Source organism: Phalacrocorax aristotelis, chromosome 1, assembly GCF_949628215.1.
Source record: "Phalacrocorax aristotelis chromosome 1, bGulAri2.1, whole genome shotgun sequence".
NCBI classification, from domain to species: Eukaryota; Metazoa; Chordata; class Aves; order Suliformes; family Phalacrocoracidae; genus Phalacrocorax; species Phalacrocorax aristotelis.
The window spans coordinates 178,724,516-178,749,829 of NC_134276.1; the positions used below are offsets into that span (position 1 = coordinate 178,724,516).

Sequence of the window (25,314 nt, forward strand, 5' to 3'; positions counted from 1 at the left end):
TAGAACGGTAGCTGTAGCACTGAAGACTGTCGGCGTCCTAACCACAAGGCTAAACTACCTTCCTCTACCATTTACTGACTGAATGTGCTTTATATAAAATGGAGCAGTTTCTGAAAGAGAAATCAGGATTTCCTTCACCAAGGGACCCTGTGGGTGTCACTTTCTCCTGGGGGCACAGAGATGACAATGAATCTCCCTCAGCCGCAAGCATTGCAGAGTGGTGGACTTTATGTCCTGCACTTCCCACAGGAGACTTCTGACTGCCTTGCTCTTTCAGCATAGGTGGAAACCAAACCAAATCTAACTTTTCAGCTTCTTTATTTTTTTCAGTAAGTGCCCAAAAATGAAATTGCAAAAGGAAAATATCTGTAAGTAGGAAATGCTTTGTTTTGGCTTGTTTAGTGGGAAGTCAAAATTTGTAGTTTTGCTGCATTTATGCAGTTTGTCAGATAGATGAAAGCATTGAGTGTTTCTGCAACTCTACAGTCAGTGAGGGCTGGAACAGAAATATTGAGCTCCAAAATGCACACCTCTTCCACCTAAGCAGGAAGGATAACTGCTCTCATGATATCAATAACAGCAGGCATCCACTATTCAGGGGCAGACAAGCAAAGTGGGGAGATGTGGAAAACAATTTGTTATTTATTACGCTTAACGTGTCAGAAAAGAGGGCAGCTCTCAGGCCTGCTGAGCTCCATCTTGCAGAACTTAAACTGCCTGTCTTTATTGCAGGTCATTATTCACCATGACCATTACAAAAAGAGGAAGATTCACTGGAAAACATATGCCATGGGCGTGTGGGGACAGGGGTGATAGAGTACATACTCTGTATTTCCTGCCTTCATCACCTGTTCTGTTTCTCCCACTGATAGCTGAATTTTTGTGATAAATGGCAACATTGTGTATAATTAATACTGTGTATAGTTTGTAAATCAGTTTGTAATGTACTTATGCACCCTTTTAGATGAAAGGCACACACTATTATCTCTGTGAATCACAGGCTCCTGTCTTGTCAGGAGATACAGTAAGGCATAAACTTTTTGCCACGAATCACTTTCCTCCCACACCTTGCAGTTTTACAAAAAAAAGGCATCTCAGGTGTTCCACGTTTAATTTTAATATAATTAAACCAAATCTTTACCTCTCACTCTTTTAATAATTTCCCTTGTCTTTCTTTTCCCCACTGTGCATCAGCCAAGTTAATTTAAACAGTGAAAGGTCTGTACAACCAGTAAAAAAAGAACATGTCAACTCCCTCTCCCTGTCCAATTCATATTTTATGATTCAATCAGTTGCTCAAGGTATTACTTGTTAAAATAAAATAATGGCACCTATGAACGTCATATCTGGATCTTTTAAAAAAATCACTAGTAGTTCAGATATTCATTGCATATAGAAAGTTACTCCAAAAAGTGATGATACACCAGTAAATAACATGAAGCTTTTAAAGCCTGCTTTGGGTGGGAGAAATATCTAACACATTGGTTGTATTTGGACTAATGTGGTTAATCACTACATGGGACTGGCAATTTTTTCCATACATTAGCTTTGCACTGCATTTGTGTGTCAGTCTCAGGAATGGTCAGGAAGCATAACATGGTTCTCGACCTGCCAGCTGCCTCCCTATTATACAGGGGTTTTGCAACAAGCTGCAGACCACACTGTAGACCCACTTAGAGGCATCCGAATCCACGCAGCGTAGTCAGGTCTTGAATACCTTCTCCTGATGTGCTGTTTGAACACACTTTGGTCATATGCCTGTGTTTTATTTATTTGCTAAAATCTTTGAATAGCAAATGTTATCCAGGAGATAACAATCACTGTGGGTTTTTTCAGGCTTTGCTGGATTTAAATGCCGAAATCAATACATTATCATGGCTGCCTGTCTTTCACCCTCCTGCTGGAGAGCGGTGAATAGGACAAGGTCCGGTGTTTCAGCTGCTGACTTCGTTGTCCAGCAGCCTACTGCAAACCTGCCTCCTTCCGTGGTTCTTCTTCGTGAACGAGGAGTCCATCTTTGCACCATGTGTGACTTGGTTTTAAGTCCTGTTCCACCAGCCCAGGCAGGAGATCAGCAGTCTCTCTTCAGAAGGGGGACAGAGTAGACTGTCGAGTAGTTACATGACAACTGTGCCACCCCAGCCCACAAGTTCTCCAGAGCCTGCTTGCCAGAGCCCTGCAGTGTCACACACCAGGTTTTGAACCTTTTATCCAGAGCCACAACGTATCTGTTTTGCCAGAGTCTTTCAGTGTAAACAAGCACACTGCTCAGCTGGTGCTTGTCCAGGTTAGGAAGGTGGTTACATTTTTAGAACTTAAATTGCTATTTAGTGTTGATTGCCTGGATGGAGGCTTCTGAATAATGAATATTGCTTAATTATTGCCTCAGATTGGAGGTAAGTTATTGATTAGGTGTTCTCGGACATCAGTTTCTGAAGCTTGTCTCTCTGAAACCTTGATTTTCTCCCACCAAGATATTGACAGATGGAAAAAACACATTTGTTATGGAGATTAATTTTTTAGTATATGTACCGTGTTCCTTATACACAGAGACAGCTGAGCCGTAGGAGTTAAGTGATAATAAGTCCATAACAAAGATACATGCTAACAGTGGAGAGCTGTTATCATACACAATCAAAACAGAGAGATTTTTGTCATTACTTTTATTTATGTGGAACAAGATAGTACACGTTTTTAGCCAGCTCTTTTTGTGCTATTTTTTTCCAAGATGTTGTTATAGTTATGAATAATTTTCTATGAGCTTAAAGCACAAGAGCGATTTCCCACAGTAATCAAAGCAACGTTACACTTGATAAATTCCACATGTTTCATGCCAGGCAAAGTACTCTGTAGGCCTCAGCCCTAGTGAATGGAAGTCATATAATGGTCTTATAATTTGGTTCGTGTCGTTTAAAGTTTACTTATTCAGTATTGTATAACTGACAACACTTTTATCAGGCCCTGATACTGTGAAGACATCAAGTTATTGTGGACATGGGGTTGTCGTCATCTTTATCTCTCTGAAATAGTTTGGAGTTATGTGAAAATGTGGGTAACTAAATCGTACTTGAGAACTTTGTATCCTTTCCTGAGGACTTTGTGCATTCAAAGTCAGTGCGTGGGTAATTTTCAAATTATTCTAAATACACAGAAATGTACTTTTGAAAGATGTCTTTTTCTAATGCCATTAGAGGATGAGAAGGATGTGGAGGGGAAGGATAGGCTGTATCACAAGCTACAGCTCTGTCATAATCTCCTAGTTGAGATTTTCCACTCCGTCGTGCCATTTCTCAATCTCTCCAATGGCGACTAATCAATTTCTAACAATGGGGTGTTTGACTTCATTAGTTGAATAACTAAAGTGAACTGTTTTTCTGGATACCAGGTTGTCATATGTTTGAATTGCTCTATTCTTAACTTGATTTGTTTTTTTCTTTTTTGTATAACTGAAGTGACTTGGAAACGTTCCACATACAGAAGAATAACAGCCGGTGAGGGGGTGAGGAAGAGTAAGCTGTAGCTACCAAAAAAAGGGGATAGCTTTTATCACATGCCATTATGTAGAGAGTTCTTGTCTTCAAAACACACCCTATGCAACTCTTCGTCCTTTGTCTAAAAGATCTGCATGCCTAAATGTGTCCTTTGCAGAAGGCCCAAAAGTTCTGCCTTGAAATGATAGTAATTCTGCTGAAACAAAGTAGAGTTAATCCTAGTATAATGATTTAATTAGAACAGGCATCAACTTAAACAATTGTCTTTGACAACCTGGGTCTAGGTTTGGTCTCATGTTCCATAAACTACAGAGGGAAAGGATTGTGGTCTGAAATGATTGAGCAGAAAATCTGTTTGAAACCGTGTACTTGTATGGCACCTTTATGGCCCTGCATCAGAAACATTGGGCAGGTGAGAAGGCAGGAAGCTAAGTAGACTTCAAATCATATTTAGGCTTGGAAGCTTATCCCAGTCTGACAGCTTCTGCAGAGTGCTTTGATCTCTAGCAAGTTCTAAGGGGAAAAAAGAAGGGGTTTTTAATATCAATACTTAAGGAGATAGCCTTCCTGCAGCTTCCATATGCTCTCCTGCTATGCTGCTAATGAATGAAGCAAAATCTAGGGCTGAAACCTGTATTACAGAAGCTATTGGGGGCACTGTGTTCAGTAACTATTGAGTTCAGTTACTGCAAACTCCTGCTTACATAATTTATTTAATTGTCACCACTTTCTAAAGAGAAAGATAGTTTTAAGTGGCTTTCTTCAAGCTGTTTACAACCTCTTGCACGTGACAAAATTTCTCTTTTGAAATAAACGTCAGAATTTTGCAAATGTTTATGACAATAATTCATCGACAAAATGTTTTTATTGTAGAGAATTAATCCTAAAAGGAAGTGCATATAAAAGAAAATATGAAAAATTGCAATACTATTTAATTGTAAAAGTGTTTTTTTGAAACCAGTTGAAGAAATCTTACTTGAAGCACGGTAGAGCATGTGGAGCACATCATGTCAGAGCATGTTGTGAGGTTTTTGGTGGAGGGGATCAGAATTTTGTAGTGCTATCAGAGCCCAGAGCAGCTCTGTAGCCTAACCTGTGTACTCAGTGCCCCAGCCCACATCATGGGAATGGCTGCACTGTGATGTTGCCTCCTCTTCGCATAGCAGCTTCATCTATCTCAGAAGGCACTAGGTTCAGATCAGAGTAAAAAGGTGGTTCTCCAGACACTGAGCAGTAGACCTTACCAGGTATTGCTGTGGGTGCAAGTTTATTCAGATTCACAGGAGGAACTTTGAAGTGAGATCTGTTGAAGGTTCTTATTATGGCAAACTACAGTAGGCTCAGGAAGTCTCCCAAGCCAAAAGTGGTTGGCGCAGGGTTAGTAGCAGGGGAGAGATTTGATATGCTTGCCCTGTTCTTACTCTTCCCCTCATGTCTACTTCTGGCTGTGCATGAGACAGTATTGGGAGAGTTGGACACTTGGTCAGAACCAGTAGGGCTGTGTGCTTCTGTTGTAAAATGTAAGCACTGGCACAGTATAAGTAATGTTTTAATTTTATTTCACGAGAGCTATTTTAAGATTTTATGCCAATTTATGCACAACTAAGCATGAAATAGAACACATATTTCAGAACATTTCATGCTGTGAAGTAATACAAAGGAGGTGCCTTCCTCCTTAAAGTGTTAAATGCATAATAGATGTGTAAATAGTGATGGAGGCTGTCACTGTATACCATGCAATGTCCGTGATCCTATTATAACTGTTGTATAAAATGCAAAGGCTAATAAGCAGTAAGGCAGCAAAATGCTGAAGCATAATGCTGAATATGTGAATAATTTTGTGGAAGTTAATAGGAGCACTCATATTCCTTGAGCAATCATAACAGCTGCTCTGGAAAATGATTGCAAAATGCCACTTTTGTTCTTGGCAGGTCTGTGCCCTGTGTTTATTCATAAACACAGCTGTTTAATATTAGATACAAAAGTAAGCTTCTCATTGTTTTATTGTCATCAGCCCTGTAGCTTTGGGAAAGTGATATGGATCAAACACTTATACAGCAAGCCAGAGAGTTTCTTGCTGAAAGAAAGAAGCTTTTTTTTTTAACTTTCTTACTTCACTGCTTTTATGTTTTCCCTTTGAAAAAGTCTGTGTCATTTTCCCCTATAGAATTACTTCCAAATTTTTGTTCTAGGAGAGAAGCTGCTGTAAGTCTGCAGTACAGGCAGCATGCACAGAACAAAACCACTGATTCTGGCTAATTTTTGATGTTGAGTTTGATTTCTTGTCATAGAATGGTGGAGACTGAGATAGCCTCTGCTGAGTGTGTAGTCCAACCCCTTGCCCAAAGCAAAGTCCCTCAGATCTGCAGGTTGCTCAGGACCTTCTCCATTTGGGTTTTTAATATCTCCTAGGATGGAGACTCCACAGCCTCTCTGCACAACCTGTGCCAGTGTTTGATCACTTTCACAGCAAAAAAAGTGTTTTCTTTTACGTAAATGAAACTTCCTGTGCTTCAGTTTGTGCCTATTGCCTCCTGTCCTGTCACTGGGCACCACCAAGAAGAGCCTGACACCATCTTCTTTACTCCCTCCCATCAGATATTCATACATATTACCAAGCTCCCTCCTGTACCCTCTCTTCTCCAGGCTAAGCAAACCCTTTTCAGGAGCTCCCATCAAGTTTCAGCAACTGCTTTGGAGCCGTAGTCTTCACAGAGGTGAAGTACTGTTGACTTTGGTGCTTGTGTGCACAGCAGTGGGTCCTAGATCACAGCTCTCCATGTATTTGGAGTTCAGCAGCAATAATGATCCCTTTCATTCACATCCATAGTCTTTCCAGTTCAGCAGAAGCCTACAGCTATTTCCTGAATCAAACCTCTGCCACTGCCAAAGGCATCTGCACTTCTCCCCCAGCTCTGGCTTTACTTCAGGATCAGCAGAAACCTGGAGCACTTGCTGATTTACAGTGTCTAGCCTCTGTAAGGTGTAAGGCCCAAAGCTAACCTGAGAAAATTAGTTTTCCTCATTTTAATGACACAGAAGGCAGTATAGTCCTGTAGGCATAGGCCTGGCTCCTAGGCTTTCTGTTACATGACTGTAGGATTGAAAGGTGAGCTTTTTCTGGCATAGATACTCACTTCAGTATTCAGGGTTATGCATTTATGGATTATGGCCAAAAGCTCTGGACCAGGGACCGTGAAGCACTCATTAGTGAAACAGGATCCAAAGTAAAACAGGGACATTAAAGCCCCAAGTAGCCATTCAACACCTTACCCTCTTCAGTGTACATCTACATAGAGTAAAATGTGCTCCCAAGACCTAACTCACTTTTAGTTCATTTCTCTATGCATGCTCTGCATCTTTACATTGTTCTGTAGAAAACACATTCTGAGATTTCCACAGAGCAGAACGGTTCTTATTAGATTGTTAAATCTGTCCACTGACCCTAGACAGAAGTAGGAATTATCATTTAATGTGAGGAACCGATAAGCTTATCCAGCAGAGACACAGCATTAAAAAAATGTTTTGCTTATATTGTTTTTGTACTTTAAAATCATTTATCCTTGGCATGTAATTTAGAAAATAGGGTTTGATGACTGTTGGTAATTGCCTATATTTTCTGTGATCAGCATGTGTAGTGTTCAAAATTGATGTTGCTAATTAAATAATAGAAACAGGAACCAAGAGTTAATTGCAGTCTGTGCAGGTTGCCCCTCAGGTGTTTTGTGTCACCTGGTAAGTCTCAGCTCATTAGCAGAAACAAAGTCAATAAGTGTTTACAGAACTGGAAGCAGCTGGAGAGTTACAAAATCACCATGTCCCATAGAAGCTGTGTGCATGTGAATGTGTGTGGTCATGGTCATGGTCATGGTTGTGCTCCTGATCACCAGTATGAGCAAGACATTAATGAATTGAAAAGCAGTAGAAGGTGGCAGCCTACGTGTCGTTCTCTCTGTTGATTACCAGGATACGAGATGTAATAAATTAATGTTACCACCTCTCTGATATGGCTATACAACTTCCAGTCAGTTCAGAGGTTGAGTAGGGATTGTATTCACATAAACTTAGCCTTCCTGTTGCCCTGGGAGTATCCGCTCACCTGGTTATCAGATATGAACCATGACTCACTTCCTAAGTAACTCCTTTTAAAAATATATTTCTTTGCAAGTGAGCTACGTACACTTTTCCAAGTTTTGTTTTATCTTGAGTTCAGCCATATTAAGTACAGGGTGTTCAGGTGAACTTCACCTGAATCACCTGGTGTGTCTGACCTACCTTATTTTTTATCCCATGTTCCCTGATTCTGAGTTACCTTCAATCTTCTGTGTTATCTTTAAGCTTCTGTATGACTGTGTCACTCAACAGACCTCTAATAAGGATGTTGACTAGCAGAGAGCTAGGAATATCTTTCTGAAAGAGGTCATCCGTTCCAGCGTATTTCCAGGTTTACCTTTCTACTTGCTCTTTCAGCATCCAATGTGATTACTTTTGGAATGGAATGTATACAATATACATGACATTACTATCATCCCTTGACTTCCTATCCCTCAAAAAATCTGTAGAAGTGGTTCCTTCTTTCTTTTCTCTATCATGAAATTTTTTCCATTGCAATGTGTATCCCTGTCGATATTTAAACAAAAAAGCTTAAGTAGACTTAAGTCTACTGGCCCTGGATAACCACTGATAGTTTTTATTCCTTTAGCCATTGCCAGCAGTTCATGTAGACCTTTTTTCCCCCCCCCATTACAGTATTTACATGGTTATCTAAAGGGATAAAAATAAGCCTCTCCACAGAAAAATAATTTCTATTATTCTATTTCTAGTCTTTTTGCAAGCTTTGCAATTTTCTTCATGAGGAAGCACTTTGGGTTTTCATAAATGGAGAATGTCTAGACGTCAGCACTCTCTGGATTCGAGAGCAGTGCAGCAGGCGTTCCTAGAGGGCTAGAGCATATTTGCAGCTCACAGAGTATTCCTCTGTCTCTCTTAAAGGGGCTTTTTAATTGTGGCCATACTCAGCAGAACCATTTACAAGTTGGAGCTTTCATGGGCAGGCTATCTTTTCCAGCTCTGTGTTATATGTGAGACAAGAGCCGTAGGCTGGGGTAGCACTACTGCAATCACTGTTTTCAGAATTCAGAGCAGCCCACAATTGGTTTTGCACTGCAGATACATGGGCAGCCTCAGCCTGAGGTCATATTCATTAGGCCATTCTTTAGGAAACCCTGATTTACAACCTTTTTATAGAGAGGGAACTCATATCCAGAAAGACAAAATTAATGGCACTAGAGAAGTGCAAATATCACTAATGGTGTGAAATTATCCCCTTAATGAAGTTTATTTAATGAAATTTGAATGTTGGAAGAAAAGATGAGTGTAGAATTCCCACTGGGGAAGCAAACTAGATTGATAACATTAAATCTGAATTCCCAGTTCTCTTTCTGCTTTTCCAAGTTTCTAAGCCACTTTGTTATTGCTTCTTAGTACCAGCTCTCATCACCTACCTTCTCACTATTTCAGTTCTGAACCAAGAATGGCACTGCTGCTTCTCTTTACATCCAGATGTAATTCTTCTTCAGTCTAAACAACCACATGCTCTACATGCATTCTATTGTACTCGAGGTTTGAATACACAGGTATGCATAAATATCTTTAGGATATAGTGCTAAAAATCTCATATCTCTAAATAGTTGTCTTCCATGAAGATACAGAGACTGTCAACTAGCAACTTCTTTCTTGCACAAAAGTTTTGTGAAAAACATCTTTAAATGACAAAAATTGTCATCTTTTTTATGTAGGTGTATATCCTTTCTTTCACTAAATCACCTCAAAAATACTAAAATTAAAAAAGTTTGAGTCACTGAATGAAGATTCGGATTTTTGACTTACATAAATTGCAAAATGGTTGTTCAAGTAGAAGATTAAATCTATACACCTACAAAACAAAGAAATTATGTTTTATTCACTGCATTTTACAAAATATTTTTGCAAATGCATTCTTCTCATTTGTGAGCTGCTCTATGATCTGTCTAATCTATATATGAACTGTAAGTGCAGAAGACAGAGAAGAGACAGAATACAGAATTACAATGAAATTTAAGAACTTCACAGTTAACTGCAAGATTACAGCTTAGAATCTAATCACAGTCTAACTTTAAAAGACTGATGAGTCATAAATATGTTTTCAAATTATATTAGGTAAAAAAAGACACCATTCAGCTGACATGACGAAGCTTGCATCTTATTCAGATTATGCAAATAATTTAAATGCTTGTCTTGTATTTTCCATATCAGTTATGTAATATATTATGATGTCAATTAACTGCAAAAAATTGTACTTAATGAAACAGAAGAATATTTAATGGTATATAATACAGGCTTCAAACAGAAAGGAACATATGCGATGAAGCACATAAAAATAACTTAGCTTCAGTGATCTTTGTAAATGATAAATGGGAAGTCCTCTGTTTCTGCACTTTAAAATCTATGTAAATCTTAAAATTTTGGACATTTGTTAGGGTTAGAGCACTAACATTTTGTGACATAAAGTATAAAGAATAACCTGGAAAATGAGATAGTGAGGGATGTTAACTAGAATTCTGTGGCAGGTGTCCAAATCTTCATTTTTACTTATAGCATTGACACTAGGTACCTCCTTCTTGTTTGTAAGATGTAAGCACTTTGCTGTGATGCAGTTCTGTTTCTTCAAACCCAATGAATACTCTTGATCCCCATGGTTAGATCCTTTGGTGTGCCCATATGAAAAGAACTACAGGCGTAAAATGAGAATTATTATTTAAAACTAGAGTGTCCTGTCACCTTACACCCTTTCATCCAGCATGACATAAACCCTCACTGTGTGTTTGAAATTGTTTAGGAAGAATACAAGCAGTTCTGCATTTAGCAGAGGAGGCACCATCCTGGATCATGTTATACCTGCCTGACAAAAAATACCTGACCGAGGAAATACGATGTGTGCAATAGTAAGGAAAGAAATAAAGTTATGGTATGGATGTCTGAAAGATGTTAATCCAAATAACAATGATGCCATCTATTACAAACTCATGCCATTGGTTAGATCAATGTTGCAGCTGTCTAAAATACCTCTCTGGAAATGCATACCAAGTAATTTGGCAGAAGCTGCTTCAGTCTTCCAGGGGACTACTGAGCTCTTGTTGAACGCAGATCCTGCTCTTTGCCTCACTTGCGTAATATAACTTTATGGACCTGTTTGCACAGATCTGTAATGGCAATGAAAGCATCCCTTTTGTATGCTCCTTTTCTAGTAGGACACGGGAAACATCACTGACCAGCTGCAGTGTCCTCCCATGGGAACACACCTCAGGAGGCCTGGGACTGATTATGTACCCGCAGGAATAGCTGGCAGTGAACGAAGGGGATTTGCTTTCCTTTCAGCTGGCTTATAAACATCTCTGATTAAGGCAGATGAGAACGAGATGCCTGAAGTTGTGCACATGAACATGACCCTGGCATCAGAGGCTGACCAGCTCTTGGAAAAGTAAGAGATACTAGAAAGTCATTGAGAGACAGCCATAGGTCTGTTTAACATGGCAGTCTGTCTTGATGAGAGGATAAAATGGTTTGTGTGTAGATGCAGATGAATTTTACTAAGTAGGTATTGTCTAACACAGCAAACATGAAGCGTAAGTTTATGGAGTGGAACAAAGAATTCTCCCTCATATATTCTCATGTCGTGTGACAAGAGGTAGATAAAGAATTGAGGGCAAAGGGGTCTCAGTTATGACATTCAGCTTCACTGATTTTATTTCTCTCATTTCTTGCAGTACCAATTTGGGGAAAAATCACAACTGAAAAAAAAATCACATTTTGAAAACCTTTTTGCTACAACGACAGAGAATATTTAAGAATGTCCACCTTCCTGTTGCTGTTTCTTTTGCTTAAAGAAAATGGTAATTTTAATTATTATTTTAAATTTTATTTTCCTCTTTTCCCACCAGTCATATAATTACGCAATTTCTGGAAAGTTTTCTGGCAATGGTATGTTTAATGGGAAAAAAGATAACAGAAATGAGAAGCTGTAAAAACCTTTTAGTTAATCTTATGTTTCCTTGTTCATCCCAGCATGGGGTTGTTCCATTTTATCATCCATTATTTTTGTTCAGCTTTGATTCAGCTAGTGAGATGACCATACCATAGACAAAATCTAATGATGAAGCTGATAAGGCAAGTTTGTTGAGTTTAGTTCTAACTCAGAAAAAAGGCAGAGGAGGGATTAGTTGACAGACTGAGGGTGAGCCCTGCCAACCCTAATGACCTTGGCAATCAACTACCGCATTAGCAGTAACCTACTACATTTTATATTGGGGTAACAAGCTACCCTGATGCCTTGGTTAAGTGGTAGCGATTGTTTCTGGACGTCCTGTGAGCTTGTATGTGGAGCAATACAATTGCTCTTCCACAACTGATCTGGCTTGTTCTGGTGAAGCTGAGCTTGCTGCTGCTGTGTGCAAAGCTGTGACAGCAATGTTGTGGTAGAAATGGAGCTGAGCCTTTTGCTGTGCACCTCTCGTGCTGTGTCATGCCATCCTGTTGGGTCATGTACTGGGACTACATGCTCATGTTGAGCTTTATGGTAGGGGCTCTGCTTTGCAGGGCTCTCTGACAAGAGGCCTCTCTGACAAGAGAGGCGGTGAGTGGTTGTAGTATATACATTCAGACTGCTGCACAACTGTGGCTTCTCTCTCTTTGGAGGAGTAAGAGAAGGGACATGAGAGCAGTCCAAAATATGTGATTTGCCAGCACTGTGTAAAGAGAAGGGAATACGCAGCAAGGAAGTGGAAAGTGAAGGGAGTGCAGGAAACTTTTCAACCTCTCCACTAAATTCACATTTGCAACTTAGTGAGTATAGTGCACATTTAGTCCAGCACTGATGGGATCCATTGAGTTTGTTCCTGTGGGCTGACCAATAGTTGTTCAGGCCTGGCACATCTGTGTTTTGCTGGGCCCAGGGCTGCCCCGGGGCCAGCCTGCGTCTCCCAAGTAGTCATATGAATTTCAGTGGGATAATGCTAGTGGACTTTCTTCCCACAAAGGTTTGCTGGTTAAGACCATTTGCAAAATGGATTTCTGTCTTATCATGTCTAAATGGAACAAGACCTTGTAAATGATAGATCATTGAGATATTTTCTCAAAATAAGCTTAAAAATCAGTTGCTCTCATTAGATGTTGTGTATTAAAAATAGACAACAGCCACAGTCTCCAATGAAATTCCTGTCTTTCTCTGCATGATACTGTCAAAAGAAGTATAACAAATAAATAGGCAAATTTAAATCACGTTCCTCTGCTTTTCCTGAGGCTTTGTAGCTTTTTGTTTTGTTTTGCTTTTACACTTCTGAATTTATTTTAGTAGACACACCTCCACTGATAAATTTAGGCCTTAAACTCTATTCCGAGATAGAAGGCATAGAGCCTTTTCTTAACAGGCATAGATGCTGTTGTTGTGTCTCTTTTCTGGGGAATAAAGTAGATGTCCTGGTTTTTTTTAGTGTACTCTGTGAGCCTTCTTGACACCATTTGCAGGGCTTGTGTTTCGATATGACAGGTATAACGCAGATATTTCTCTGGAACCATACACTTGGTTTCTGAGAAGTTGGGTATTTCTTCCTAGGTGTCTCTTCCTGCTCGCACATAGCAGCAGCTACAGGACCACCTGGAATATCCTGGGTTTCCAGAGTGCAGGAAAGAGGCAGGAAGTGTGCATAAAGGTGCACTCGCTGCATTCGTACAGAGGAGCGGTACCTCCCAAACACACATGGCACTGTTTGTGGTCACTTGGGGAAATCTGGAAGAATACTTCTCATATGTTTAAAGAATATTGTTAAAAATTAAGAAAGAAAAAAAAAAAAAGGAAAAGGAAACCTCACCCACCAAAAGTGCAATTGCTATTTCTCACTGGAAGGATTATGAATTATTTTGCTTTTGTGTATGTGTGAGAATGAGAGAACTGCATGCAAACAGTTTTTAATATTCTCTTTTAAGGGTGGTCAATTCTGAGTATAAAAGGGAAAAATGCATTTTTCTCATTCTAAACATCTGAGGCTGGTTTTGACAGCTGTGTTGCCTGTTTAAAAAAAAAAAAAAAAAAAAAAAGAGGAACACAGAATGTTCTTCTGATCCTAAATATAAAAGAGAGAAATTGAAGATCCATGAATTGGGCTTTGCCTCCCAGTCATTTTAGAGCAGAAATATCCCATATTACAAGGCAGCACAGCTTCTTCCATCTTTGAGCTCACAAGTGGAGTCATCTCTAAAGAAAAGTCCCCCAAATTAGACTGAAAGCCATTTTCTAAAACTTCTTCTCTAATGGTTGTGTCAGAAAACTTGTCCCATATTAGGACATTTGGGACACAGTATATGTGTCACAATTCCAAACAAAGAAACCCTAATCTTGAGCTGCTGGTCAAAAATACAATATTGTTATCAGCATTAACAGGAATCTTTGAGGTAAAAATCTCCTTAAGTCTTTGGTGAGATTTGGTGTTAGTGTTTTCCCTTAGGCTGTGCTTTCTCATTCAATATTAGACAGAAGAGGAAAATCCTTCATCTGCCCAGCTGCTCAGGAGAAGGGGAATTTGTACCTCATAACCTCTGATATACAGTCGGTATTAGCAGCTTCAGGAGGTCAAAGATCCTGAGACAGTTGCCAAAATAATGAGATTGTCTTTTCACCTGCCTTCCAGTTTCTGAGCTTGAAGATTCACACACAATCATTAATGTCATTGACAAAACTTTGAGACAAAAGCACATATCTCCTTGCATGAATCCATGACAGGATAAAACCCAAAGTAGTGCAAGTTTTGTCTAAGAAAAATGCAGGTCCCAAGGAGTTTTGCTTGATTTTGCTTTACTTTGTTTCAAGTTCGTAACAGTTAAAGGAACGTAAGGCAGAAATTACATGGGTGCCTTGTATTGTCTGCACCTGGTTTGTATGGATTCGGAGTGCTAAATTAGGTAGGGGGAAGTCAGTGATACAAGTTTTATTCCAATAATGTGTGATTATGGTGATGATAATAGCTATAGACAAACTTCAGTAAGCCAAAAGGTTGAAAGCAGATAAAGACCCAAACATACTGGTGAATTGTGTCACACTAAAGAGCCCTTGCTTTGGATATTTGCTTCCTGAAAACAGGATCCTGATCTCTCCAGATCCGAGGTGTAAGAATCATTTCTCACTTTGAAAGTCTTGGCTGTGGTGGACAAATAATCCAGACTGTCCTGGGACACAGGCTGCAATCAGGAATCACACAAGAGCAGTCTTCATGTATATATCTTGATTCTGGTTGAGCCAAATGTACTTTAAGATTTTTTTTAGATGTATTTCAAATTTTCTTCTTCATACGCCCAGGAACCACAGAGAACTATGATTATGGGAAAAAAGGGAAAGCATTTGCCTCTTTCTACAGCATTCCCATTGTGCCTGTTCAGGCAGATTTTGCTCATCTGAAACTGCCAATAAAAATTGTCTCTGAAAATAAATTCATGTGAAAGCTAGGACGTCAGCAGTACTGAAATCTTACTTTGATTTTCAAAGCAAAGAGAAAGATTACTAAGGAATGTAAGTCAGTGGGAGTCTTTTGGCCACATCAGTTCCTGAAAGATATGGAAGTTGCAGTATTGTCTTAGGTTTTTAGTTTTATTCTTCATTAGTTTGTAAGGTTACATACTTATATATATGTATGTCTGCTACAAACTAAATTCAAAATTCTGAAGATAAAAAGAGAAATATTATTTTTAGGTGATTTTTTATGTCTGTCATTTTTCTGGAAGGCATTTTGATGTATTGAGGACCATTTTACAAAGTCGTAACAGGAATTTAAGCTTCAGTAACTAAGAATTGTTTGAAACATAAAACTAGCTGAAATGAGGGTTTTACAAAAGGAGCAAGGAGAAACAATACCGGTTCTCTGGCATTTCAAGCTTTACACTGGCTCTATCTAGAGATTTAATAATTGGACAGAAAAAACAAGCGTATTATAAAGCACTGTGCTGAACCGGCTCAAAAGGGTCTGTTTGCTCTGAGGATTAGAGCTGGCTTTGGGATGATGAAATAGGATGTGACTTCTACAATCATGCTGTGCATGAAAGTTGTACCGGACACAATAGCACCATGCATTTCTTTTGTAAAGGAAGGGGTAATTTTTTTGCTAATATTGAATAAGGACAGATAGGACAATTTTATGGAGCTCATTATACATGCCTCTCAAAGAACAAAAAGTTTGAAATAGTGTTCAGCTGAGCTCTTCCAGCTCTCCTTGTGTTTCCACCTCTCTGTGTATTATCTTGTGCTTTTCCATCATCTCGTCCTTTTCAACTGTCTACCAGAAGGGCAGGGAGAGGTGGATGAAGGAAGGAAAAAGCCCAGAAAACTATCAGAGCTTTGGAATTAACTTCAGGTGTTATTTTAAGGAAGCTGAAATAATTTGTGAAGAAGTAAATCACAGTCTTTGAGGAAATACACCACCAAAAAAAAAATACAGGAATTAACTTTTGGGGGCAACATTAAAGTTATCTGTGAGAGAAGTTGAAAAGTTCTATCCTACACAGCTGCCCCCCATCTTCTTACTACAGTATATAAAATCCGTAATTTCACAGGGCTCCTGTAAAACAGTGAAATGCTATTGTACCTATTTTATAGACAAAGAACTGAGGAAGATCAACTGAGGCAGACTTGTTAAGGCTAGATGCACAGCAAAATTTCGGCCTCCCATCCCTACTAGTAATCAGTTTGCAGTAATTGCAAATGCTCCCAGCTTAGGACTCTTTTAAAATAGATATAGTATCGTCATGACCAATTTTTTAAAAAGGAATAATATATTTCCACACACAGTAGGAAACTGTCTCCTTCCATCACTAGGCTCTACGAGGTGGTGAATCAGAAAGTTCCCCCTGTCCCAGAGAAGCTCTAGAAAATCAACCACGAGGTCCAACAGAACTACTACAGCCTCCTGCTGTACAGAGACTTTCTGGGACTGGTATTGTTTAACAACAAGGCTGCGTCAAACTTGTGTCCCATGGACACTAGATAACTTTTCCTTCCCCTCGCTTACACCCCCTCTGCATGGACATTTAGGATAAGGGATTCTAGAAACCACTTCAGAAAAAGTCCTATTAACTTCACTGGGCTCTGGATAAGGTTATTCCCTTACTGAGGTGGGGCTGTGGGATGGTGGTCTTATACAATCTATAGAGCGCTAGTTGTTTGGAAGCTGTACATATTTTCTAACTTCCAAATATATAATGCATGGTTAATGCATTAGTGATACCAAAAGAAAGAAGTAAAGAAAAGGAGAAATAAGTACAATGAGCACTGAGAGGACAGTCTAACCCACACTCGCAGTCTGTCACCCCACTAAATACATCACATTGTGGTGCAGGAATAACCCACGTGACTCAGAAGCCAGGAGAATGAGATAACCTACCTTCTGAGATTTCTTTCAGAAGAAAGATAGAAGACTATTCTGTGTCTTCTCATTAGATCTGATCAGTAAATCCACATTACCTTGTGACACAATGGTATCAAATGACACTGAAAGAGCTGACCCTTTATATTTGCTAGGAGATTGCAAGCCCAGAGATTAATGCAAAACATAGGACTGATAGAAATCAAAGTGTGCCTCCTGAAGACAGGCATTAACAAACCGTACCTTTAATAGGCTGAATGAATTCTCATACACTTTAATCATCTGTGAAGGTCATGGAGTCTTTCTATAGCTGATTGACTCACTGCCCAAGTGCATGTAAAAGCTCAGCAAGGGAACCTTGGACAAAAGCCAGACGTCACAGATGGAGCATTTCTCGCTCTTGTGTTGGTGCTTCCTACAGAAGTGGTCAAATTATCCCCAAATCAGCTGATCTCATTTGAGAAATTAGTTCTTCTCCATGCGAGAAGTGTAAATCTGTCACATAGCTGAAACAAACCAGGTTAGTCATATCAGCCACCCACCTCCAGAGTAGCTTTGCCAGTCTGAACTGTGGGTGCCAGCAGAGTGCCCTGGCCTCACCTCAACACCTGGTATGGCATCTTTGTCCTCTGCGATGCAGCAGTCTCTAGGATCTTCCTTAGTTGGTACCTGCACATGCAAACAGGGCTTGTATGAAATCCAGTATCTAGTCCAGGATGATGGCCAGCACTTAAACCTTTTTGACAGCAGACTAAGAAACTTAGCCTTTTATTGCATTAGGGTTCATCAAGGTTTGGCTTCAACTGTATGGCAAGTTTTGTAGTATCTCTTTCGTACAGTTTTCAGGGACATTAGTGACTTTCACCATCCATCTAAGCATCCAGCCCTTTTTCTGCCTTTTGTTCAGTTTTTGGCCTCAGCAGCTTCCTGTGGTAAAAAGGTCTGTGGATTAATTGCAGTGTGTGAAAGACTGCTTCCTTTTGTAAATGTTGATTTTTTCATATTTTAATGAACATTCACTTGAAAATCAGTACAGGGAGAGACCATAGAGCAGTCTTGTCTAATTAGATTAACCCTACATTTCCCATTAGTGTTACTTCTGTCTTTTATTTCTTTCAGAGAGCTCGTAACATGCATAAATATTTAAATGTGTAAGCTTTCATAATAAATTGATCAAGAGCCAAAATTGTTCTCTAATGCTATATAAGAAATGCATAAATCCAGGAAATATTATCCTTACTTTAAACAAAGGTTCTCTGTAAAAGATGTGGGTTTTTTTCCTCTAGCAAAAATGTGAATGAAGTTGTACAATGTCACATGTTGAAAAGCAGCAGCCAAATATACAAAACTTCCCTGGACTAATCAGGACTGAAGCAATCAAAGTATCCCATTCTTAACAATTTTTCTTAATGTTTATATGGAACCAATTTACAGTTCTTTTTCTCATTACCCAAATACTCTTCAGACAAACATGCTTAAATTTTCACAGACTACATGTGAAATTTGGAACTGTTTGGCAGATTTGCGTATTCTGCAGCCTTAGTGACTCCTCATTAGAAAATGGGTGACTTAAACAGAAGCAGGTTCCAGGTGCAGAACATTTCTCAGTGCTTTTCACTGGTTCTTGTAAATTCAAACATATGCCTACAATTTTTCTATTTCAGATTATTTTCACTACACTTTTATAGAATAGCCAAGGCTCCCCCTCACAATTTTTCAGTAATGGCTTTTTGACCGTAGAAGTATTTAAAAGTCCCAGGATTTATATTTCTAGTCACACTGTGTTTTAGCAGAAATATATTATGTATGAAAGTTTGAGTAGGTCACTGTAAGCTGTTAATACACAGAAACGTGAAACTCCTTTAATTAATCACCAAGAATAATTGATTTTATACTAAGGAGAATTTTATCTTAGTTTACAGGCATAATTCAAAGTTTAATGTGAACTACATAGAAGGGCAGATTTTCCTCCTCTTGAAGAAAACAGCATTGTAGGTGGAGAGGTAAAAGGGCCACCTCGGACACTGGTTTGGTTTAGGGCAGAGCACGTTTGGAGGCTTGTCTTGGCAAAACGCTTTGTTCTCGTGCCATAAAGCTGACCTGCATCGGAAGCTGAGGACATGCTGGCTCCCATGCGATTCATGGATGACGTGAGATGCTAAAGCTGCTGTGAGACGTGACACACAGAACGTTATAAAAGCCAAAACCTGTGGATGTGCATTAGGCCACCTCAGCCAGCCAAAGGGGCTAACCTGACGTCCAGCGTAGCTGTGATCTCAAGTCATTGAACAGCAACAGGAAGTGTTTTAGGGGAAGAAAAGAGAAAATGTAGGTATTTCGACAATTTGTTGCCAGATTTTTTGTAGCCCTGTACCCAAGCTGTACAAATACAGCTCCAACACTTTCTCCTTCGCTCCTGATAAATACCTTCTTTTTCGGTTGTACAGCTGAGGCTGTCTGATGAGGGTGGCAAAATGAAACACGGTGACACTAATTAACTGTAGACACTGTCACTGTGCAGGCAGCAGAGCAGGGTGCTCAGATGGAGGGACCCACAGCCTGGAAACAGTCCAGTATTTGTTTTAGCACAAAAAATATTTTATAGCATTTTTGGTAACTTTCTTAAAACGTAAATAAATATATGAAGCACGGGCAGGTAAGGCAACTCTTTTCTGAGCTTTCTCTTTTGTTTGGCCTAAGTGAATAGGGGTGATTGTTTTTATTTTCGTTTTTAGAGTTGCCGTTATTTGGTTTTAGCACAAAATAGAAATTACTACACAATAGCCCTTCAGTATGTAAAATTTCTAGTATGTTTAATTTTCTGATTTACTTTTAGCCTTTGTTCATAAAAGTATTGTGAATACTTATAGTTGAACCTTTAACCTTCTTCATCCTTTATTATTTTTTTTCCTGTATATTCAGGTTAGCTGGAGGTTTGAGAAAATACCTGTGGCAGTAGGGTCAGGAGGAGATTAGAGGGGAGTAATCAATGGATAGAAAATGAATGGTATATTGGAGGCTCATTGCAGAAAGGATATCACTGATGATAAGGAAAAGATAACAAAGGGAGGCATCTCTGATTTTTTTTTGAGAAGCAGGACTTGACTTGATAAATTATGATTTATTGTAATATCCTAAGCATATTATTTCGGAAACTGTATTATATATTCATCCCTTTTATGTTGCTTTTTTTTTCTTTAACGTGAAAATCTTTATCAAAAATGGCCCTGCAGGATCTCAGTTGTGAACGGTCTTTGGTGTTTTTCTGTGCTGAGTTTCCTTTTCTAGAACTCCGTCTTCCCAAGTTTTCTACTACAAGCAGAAAACTCCTTCCCTTCAAACTACCTGTTTTGCTTGGATCAGTTAAACCTCGAACTGTCGCTACAGTTGCAATATCCAGGTCGGTAATTGCTCGGGGTAATGAGTCCTCCAGGGTGTTCGCCTCTAGGCTCAACAAGTCACTAGTGCCAACAGCAGTAGTGGACTCAAAATTGTAAACTCCTTGGGGAGTAGGTTGCAATCCATGATAAACACTGCAGATGAGCAAAGGGTAAATGATTAGTGCTGTCTAACTGGGATGCTTCAGCCCTTTCTTTTCCAAAGCAAAAGGAGCAACTGGAGGAACAAGTAAGAGATAACCTATGTATCTATGATAACGTTGTGTTTTATTTATTTCTATGGATTTACTTTACAGGGGCTAATTTCACCTTTTATTGCAGGTGGTGTTAGAATACATAATGATTTAATCTGTGTAATTATAACCTGTAAATGGTCGGACAGGTTTCCGTTCTAGGAGTGATTCTCTTAATGACAATTTATATTGTTTGTCTAATGTAAAGGTATTCTGCATTTGTAGTTCATCCATTATCAGTTTTCTATCCTAATCTCTGAACTTTATGGACTATAGTCAACACAGTATCTAGGCATGCCATCAGAATGGGACAGCAACGTTAAAATATTAATAATGTTTTAGAAATTGTCTACAACAGGAATAGTTAGGGCTTTATTTTTTCATTCTCTTCTCTATCTTCCTTCTTTCTTTTTCTTTTGTTTTTTCTTTCTCTGACTAACTTTTCTCAGAAAAAATTATCGTAGCTAGGAATTTGCAGAAAGGCAATTTTGTACCAGACCCTCAGGTCAGACTTAAATTTCAGTCACCTTTGGGAGGGTACATGCCAGAGTTGAGAATATAATGCTCCCAGGTGTTGCCTTCATCCCATACCTTGGTAGTGTCAGTGTGGGTTATTGTATGATAACAGTAATGTAATTGAGGAGACCCATTGCCTTTTAATGCTGAGTAGGCATATATTAGCCTGGATCTTGTCAGAAGGAACTCGAAAAAAGAGTATAATCTTTCCCTGTTCCTGTCATTTTTCAGAAGCATCCAGAGTTGGCTACGGGATACTGACCTTGATATGTCTCCAGTCTGGTCTGCTCCTGCTTTATACTTTTACAAAACCAGTATAAGTAAGGGGGTAATACCACAAAGCACATCTTTAAGGTGCTGCTCACTCTAAAGCAGGTGCTCTCGGGGTACCATTGAGCATTTCTATACATTATCTTTCACTGACTGAGGCAGAAATCCCATTCCTAAAGTGGCAGATTCTGGACTGCTAACTTTCGTCTTGATAGGAAGAGGCAAATGCACTCTCTAGTGCTGCCTGATGTAACAAGAGGCGACCTGTGTAACTCTTACTTAATTTTCACTATAATTGCCTAGGAACTAAGCCTTACACTAACAATAGCAATTAAGAAACAGATTCCTTCAATGGACAGCAAAGCAAAGTTCTTATAGAACATATGAGCTTTTTTCCCCTCATATACTTCTGGGGTTTTTTTTTTAGATGAATGGTCACAGAACATTCTTTATTGCTGCACAAAAAGCACCCTGAGATGAGGCTTAAGGACAATTTTTTTTCCAATGCACTTAGGTTTCCTAAAATCTCCTAAAGCCCTGAAATCTCCAGCTGCAAGGACAGGTGAACTTTCTAAGCAGGCCATTGCCAGACTGACTGAGTGTTATCGTTTCCCCAGAATCACCAAGGACAATACAGATACAGCTGCTAAAGAGACACACTCACTGTGCAGACTTTTATGACTATTTGTTATAGGGCACGGTGGACCAAATTCAGACCTGGTAGAAGGATATGTGACTGTCCTGAAGATAATGGAGTTTCACCACATTTTATTGCCCCTGGATATGATGAACCACAATCCCAGCATACTAAATCTATAAGAATATGCTACCTCCCTATAGGCTCTTTAAGATCATCTGTTTCATCTGGAGCTGGATATTTTTCTGGCTGTTTCATTTCTGTGTCTTTATCAGTGAGCCTTAACACACTATTTAACATTTAATGTGATCTGATCCCCAGCTTAAGTGTGTTTTAGTGAATGAATTTTGATTTTATGCTTGCTAATTTTGCCCAGTAATGACAGTGAGCATTATCCCCATAACTCGGGGTCACTGGCTTAGACAAGCAGTTTCATGCTCTTTATACCATTCTGATGGATCTCTAGGGATCCTCATTACAGCCTGCTTATTTCAGCAACAGCTCCCTTTCTCATTTACCTAGGGTCCTCAGACCAGGCTTTCAACTTTCAGTGTAGTGATGGTGTCGCAGGTCCAAACCAATTCTTTTTCTGCTGTATCACTCCAGTGCACCACGGCCAGAGTGAGCCAGTTTGAGGAACAGAATAAATGGTGCTTGGATCTGTTAGAACCCCCTGCCTCCCCTCCCAAGATATTTCTCTCTTCCATTAACAAAGCTGGAGCAGTTTTGTAGCCGCTCAAGATGTCTGTCTGTCTAATTCAAGAAGAAGCAGAGAGATTTTGCATTTTGAAAATGCCAGGGTCAAAATGGTGATTTAAATTGAAGAATCCTGTAATACTTCCAGCTAAATTAAAGCTCAGCTGTATCTCAGTTGATGCGTCAAGACCCGACAATACTGCTAGTGTAAAAAAATGAGAAAAAGTGGAAGAAAAAGAAAAATACTCAGTACTGATGGAAAAATCAAACTGACAGTAGAAAAGGAAATAAAATATTATATGATTTTACATCATAACTTACAAATACTTACTTATAAATAAAGAACAACAGTCAAAATATATGATGCTGTTTTTCTTTGAGAAAAAAGTTGCCATTCTCTCCAGACCATAACCATATTCCCAGTGTCATGTCTGACTCACGGATGTTTGATTCTCTATATGCAGCTCTGGTTAGGAAGGAAGAATACATGCTTGGATCCTCAGAGCAGCAATCTGGTCTATGGCTTTAAGCAGAAAGTTTAAAATAAAAAATCATTTTCAGCTCAAGTCAACTGGCTCAGTCAGAGCTTACTAACCCTCCTAAGTCAGAAGTTGCCAGAAACATTGGAAGCCTTTGGGGACCATGTGACGTACTTCTCTTCCCTCCCTTCTTCACTACATATTGTTTGCAAATGGAATATGGAAGTGAACAAAGGGACCCCAAACTACCATGCGGAAGTGTTGGCCACTGGGTGTTACATCAAGACCCCATATTCTGGGTCTTCTTGGAAACAGATTTGAACCTGAATTATTTCCTGGCTAAAATTCCACTACTTCGCAGGAAAGATTTGAACTTGAGGAGACATTTAAATATCACAATGATTCTGACACAAAGAAAGAAAATGCTTCAGTGATGTAGTTGGTCTCTGCTGAGAATTAATAGCCTTCTCTGACTCACATGAGGAAGTTTTAGGAAATTCAAGCATGTGGAATGTATCCAGAATGTTTCTTTTTTGGTCTCAGAAACCACTAATCAAAATTAAATTGTACACTTTCACTATGTCTGACTCATTCTTCACCTGCAGGGAGAAATGCTAAGATAATATTAAAAGCAAATCTTCATTGTGGAAATCCAACACCTCATTCTTTAAAGGTGAATTGATGTTTAATGCTTGACTTTCATTTTTAATGTAGTAATTGTGTTATCTTGAACACTGTGCCTTGTCCAAGGAATTCAGCTAAAAACCTCTGGAACCTATTTTGAATGTAGTTGAGGAAAGGTGGTACTTTGTTAACAGGCAGCATTTAAGATGCTTAAATTTTCCTTTGGACTTCTTTATTACGATGCAATTAGATTGCACAGATTATCATTCTGGGAAGACAACAATTAAAGAAGAGTCCCAGAGATCAATCATCTTGAGAACTGAATGTGTTGAGCAAGGAGTTCATTTGAACTGGTTTTGTTTTTCAGACACTGCAAATGGATGTAAACAAGCTGAATATCACATTGCTTCGGATATTTCGCCAAGGAGTGGCAGCAGCACTGGGACTGTTACCTCAGCAAGTTCATATCAACAGACTCATTGTAAGTACCAAAGGGCTGTGTATAATAAAATGTACCTGGTTATTCTGAATTCTCTTAAATTTATTTTCCTGTCCTTATGGAAAAGTGCAATAAAATAGGACAGAAAAATACTTTTTTCCAATGTTTTAACTGCATTACAGAGAAACAGATCTCCATTACCAAATTATTTAAATTTTCTTTTGAAAGGAAACCATTTGTAGTTACTGTCTAGAGAAGAATTAAGTCAGATAAATCTCTTTTGTGTCCTATTCATAAGCAGATTACTTGTCCCTTTAGTTTGCATTCCAATGTAGTTCTATATCACACTCATTAAGAGACACTTATTCATGTTTTGTTTCTCAGCAGTTGAATATTGCTCAAAAAATACATGTGATTCTGCCCTTTGAAGGCATCTTCACAATGTATCCTCAGACTTTCCAGGAGTAACTTAAATGTCTTCTCACAATATTACTATTCATGCTTCACCTTTCAGCTATAACAATCTATGCTCAGACATTATCTTGTAGACTATGGTATCGTATTTGCAAAATATGACGACAAACTTTCTTCTAGCAACAAAGACTTCTTAAAAACAATTGACCTTGGATGCTTCTCTGTGTGTGGTTAAGAGCAGACATTCTTAACACTGTGGTCTTTTTATGACAATTTTGCCATGAACCAAAAAACCCACAACATCTTGTCTGTATTGCTACCATTCAATTCATACTGCAGAGGGAAGAAGAGTTATTTTATTTTGTTCTACATGCAGGTTGAATACTAGGGAAGAAAACTGACAGGTTCAGCATAAAAGTATTTCCTGCCTTGATAGCTTGATAGGATTGTGTACATCAAAAAGGATTATGAAACTCTATCAAATAATGTCTCTGCAAGAAAGGATCACACAAGAAGTACAGTGGGAAAGATCAATAGGAATGCAATGCAGCCCTTTTCATGTTCGCCAGGGATGTCACTCATTCCTGACAAGTGATGCGAAATCTCCTTTGTCCTCTGCATTAACCAGAATGAAAGGTTGAAAGACATATTCAGAGAAAAGCACAATTAAATGAG

General features: G+C 39.0%; 1 protein-coding gene across 1 annotated transcript in view; it reads left to right on the forward strand.

Annotated features, from left to right (window-relative positions):
* Positions 1–25,314, forward strand: part of PTPRR (protein tyrosine phosphatase receptor type R) — a 154,104-nt gene that overhangs the window by 52,774 nt on the left and 76,016 nt on the right. The window contains exon 3 of the mRNA XM_075080809.1: positions 24,154–24,267. Within this exon, the coding sequence (XP_074936910.1) occupies positions 24,154–24,267 (114 nt within the window). The remainder of the gene's footprint in view (positions 1–24,153; positions 24,268–25,314) is intronic.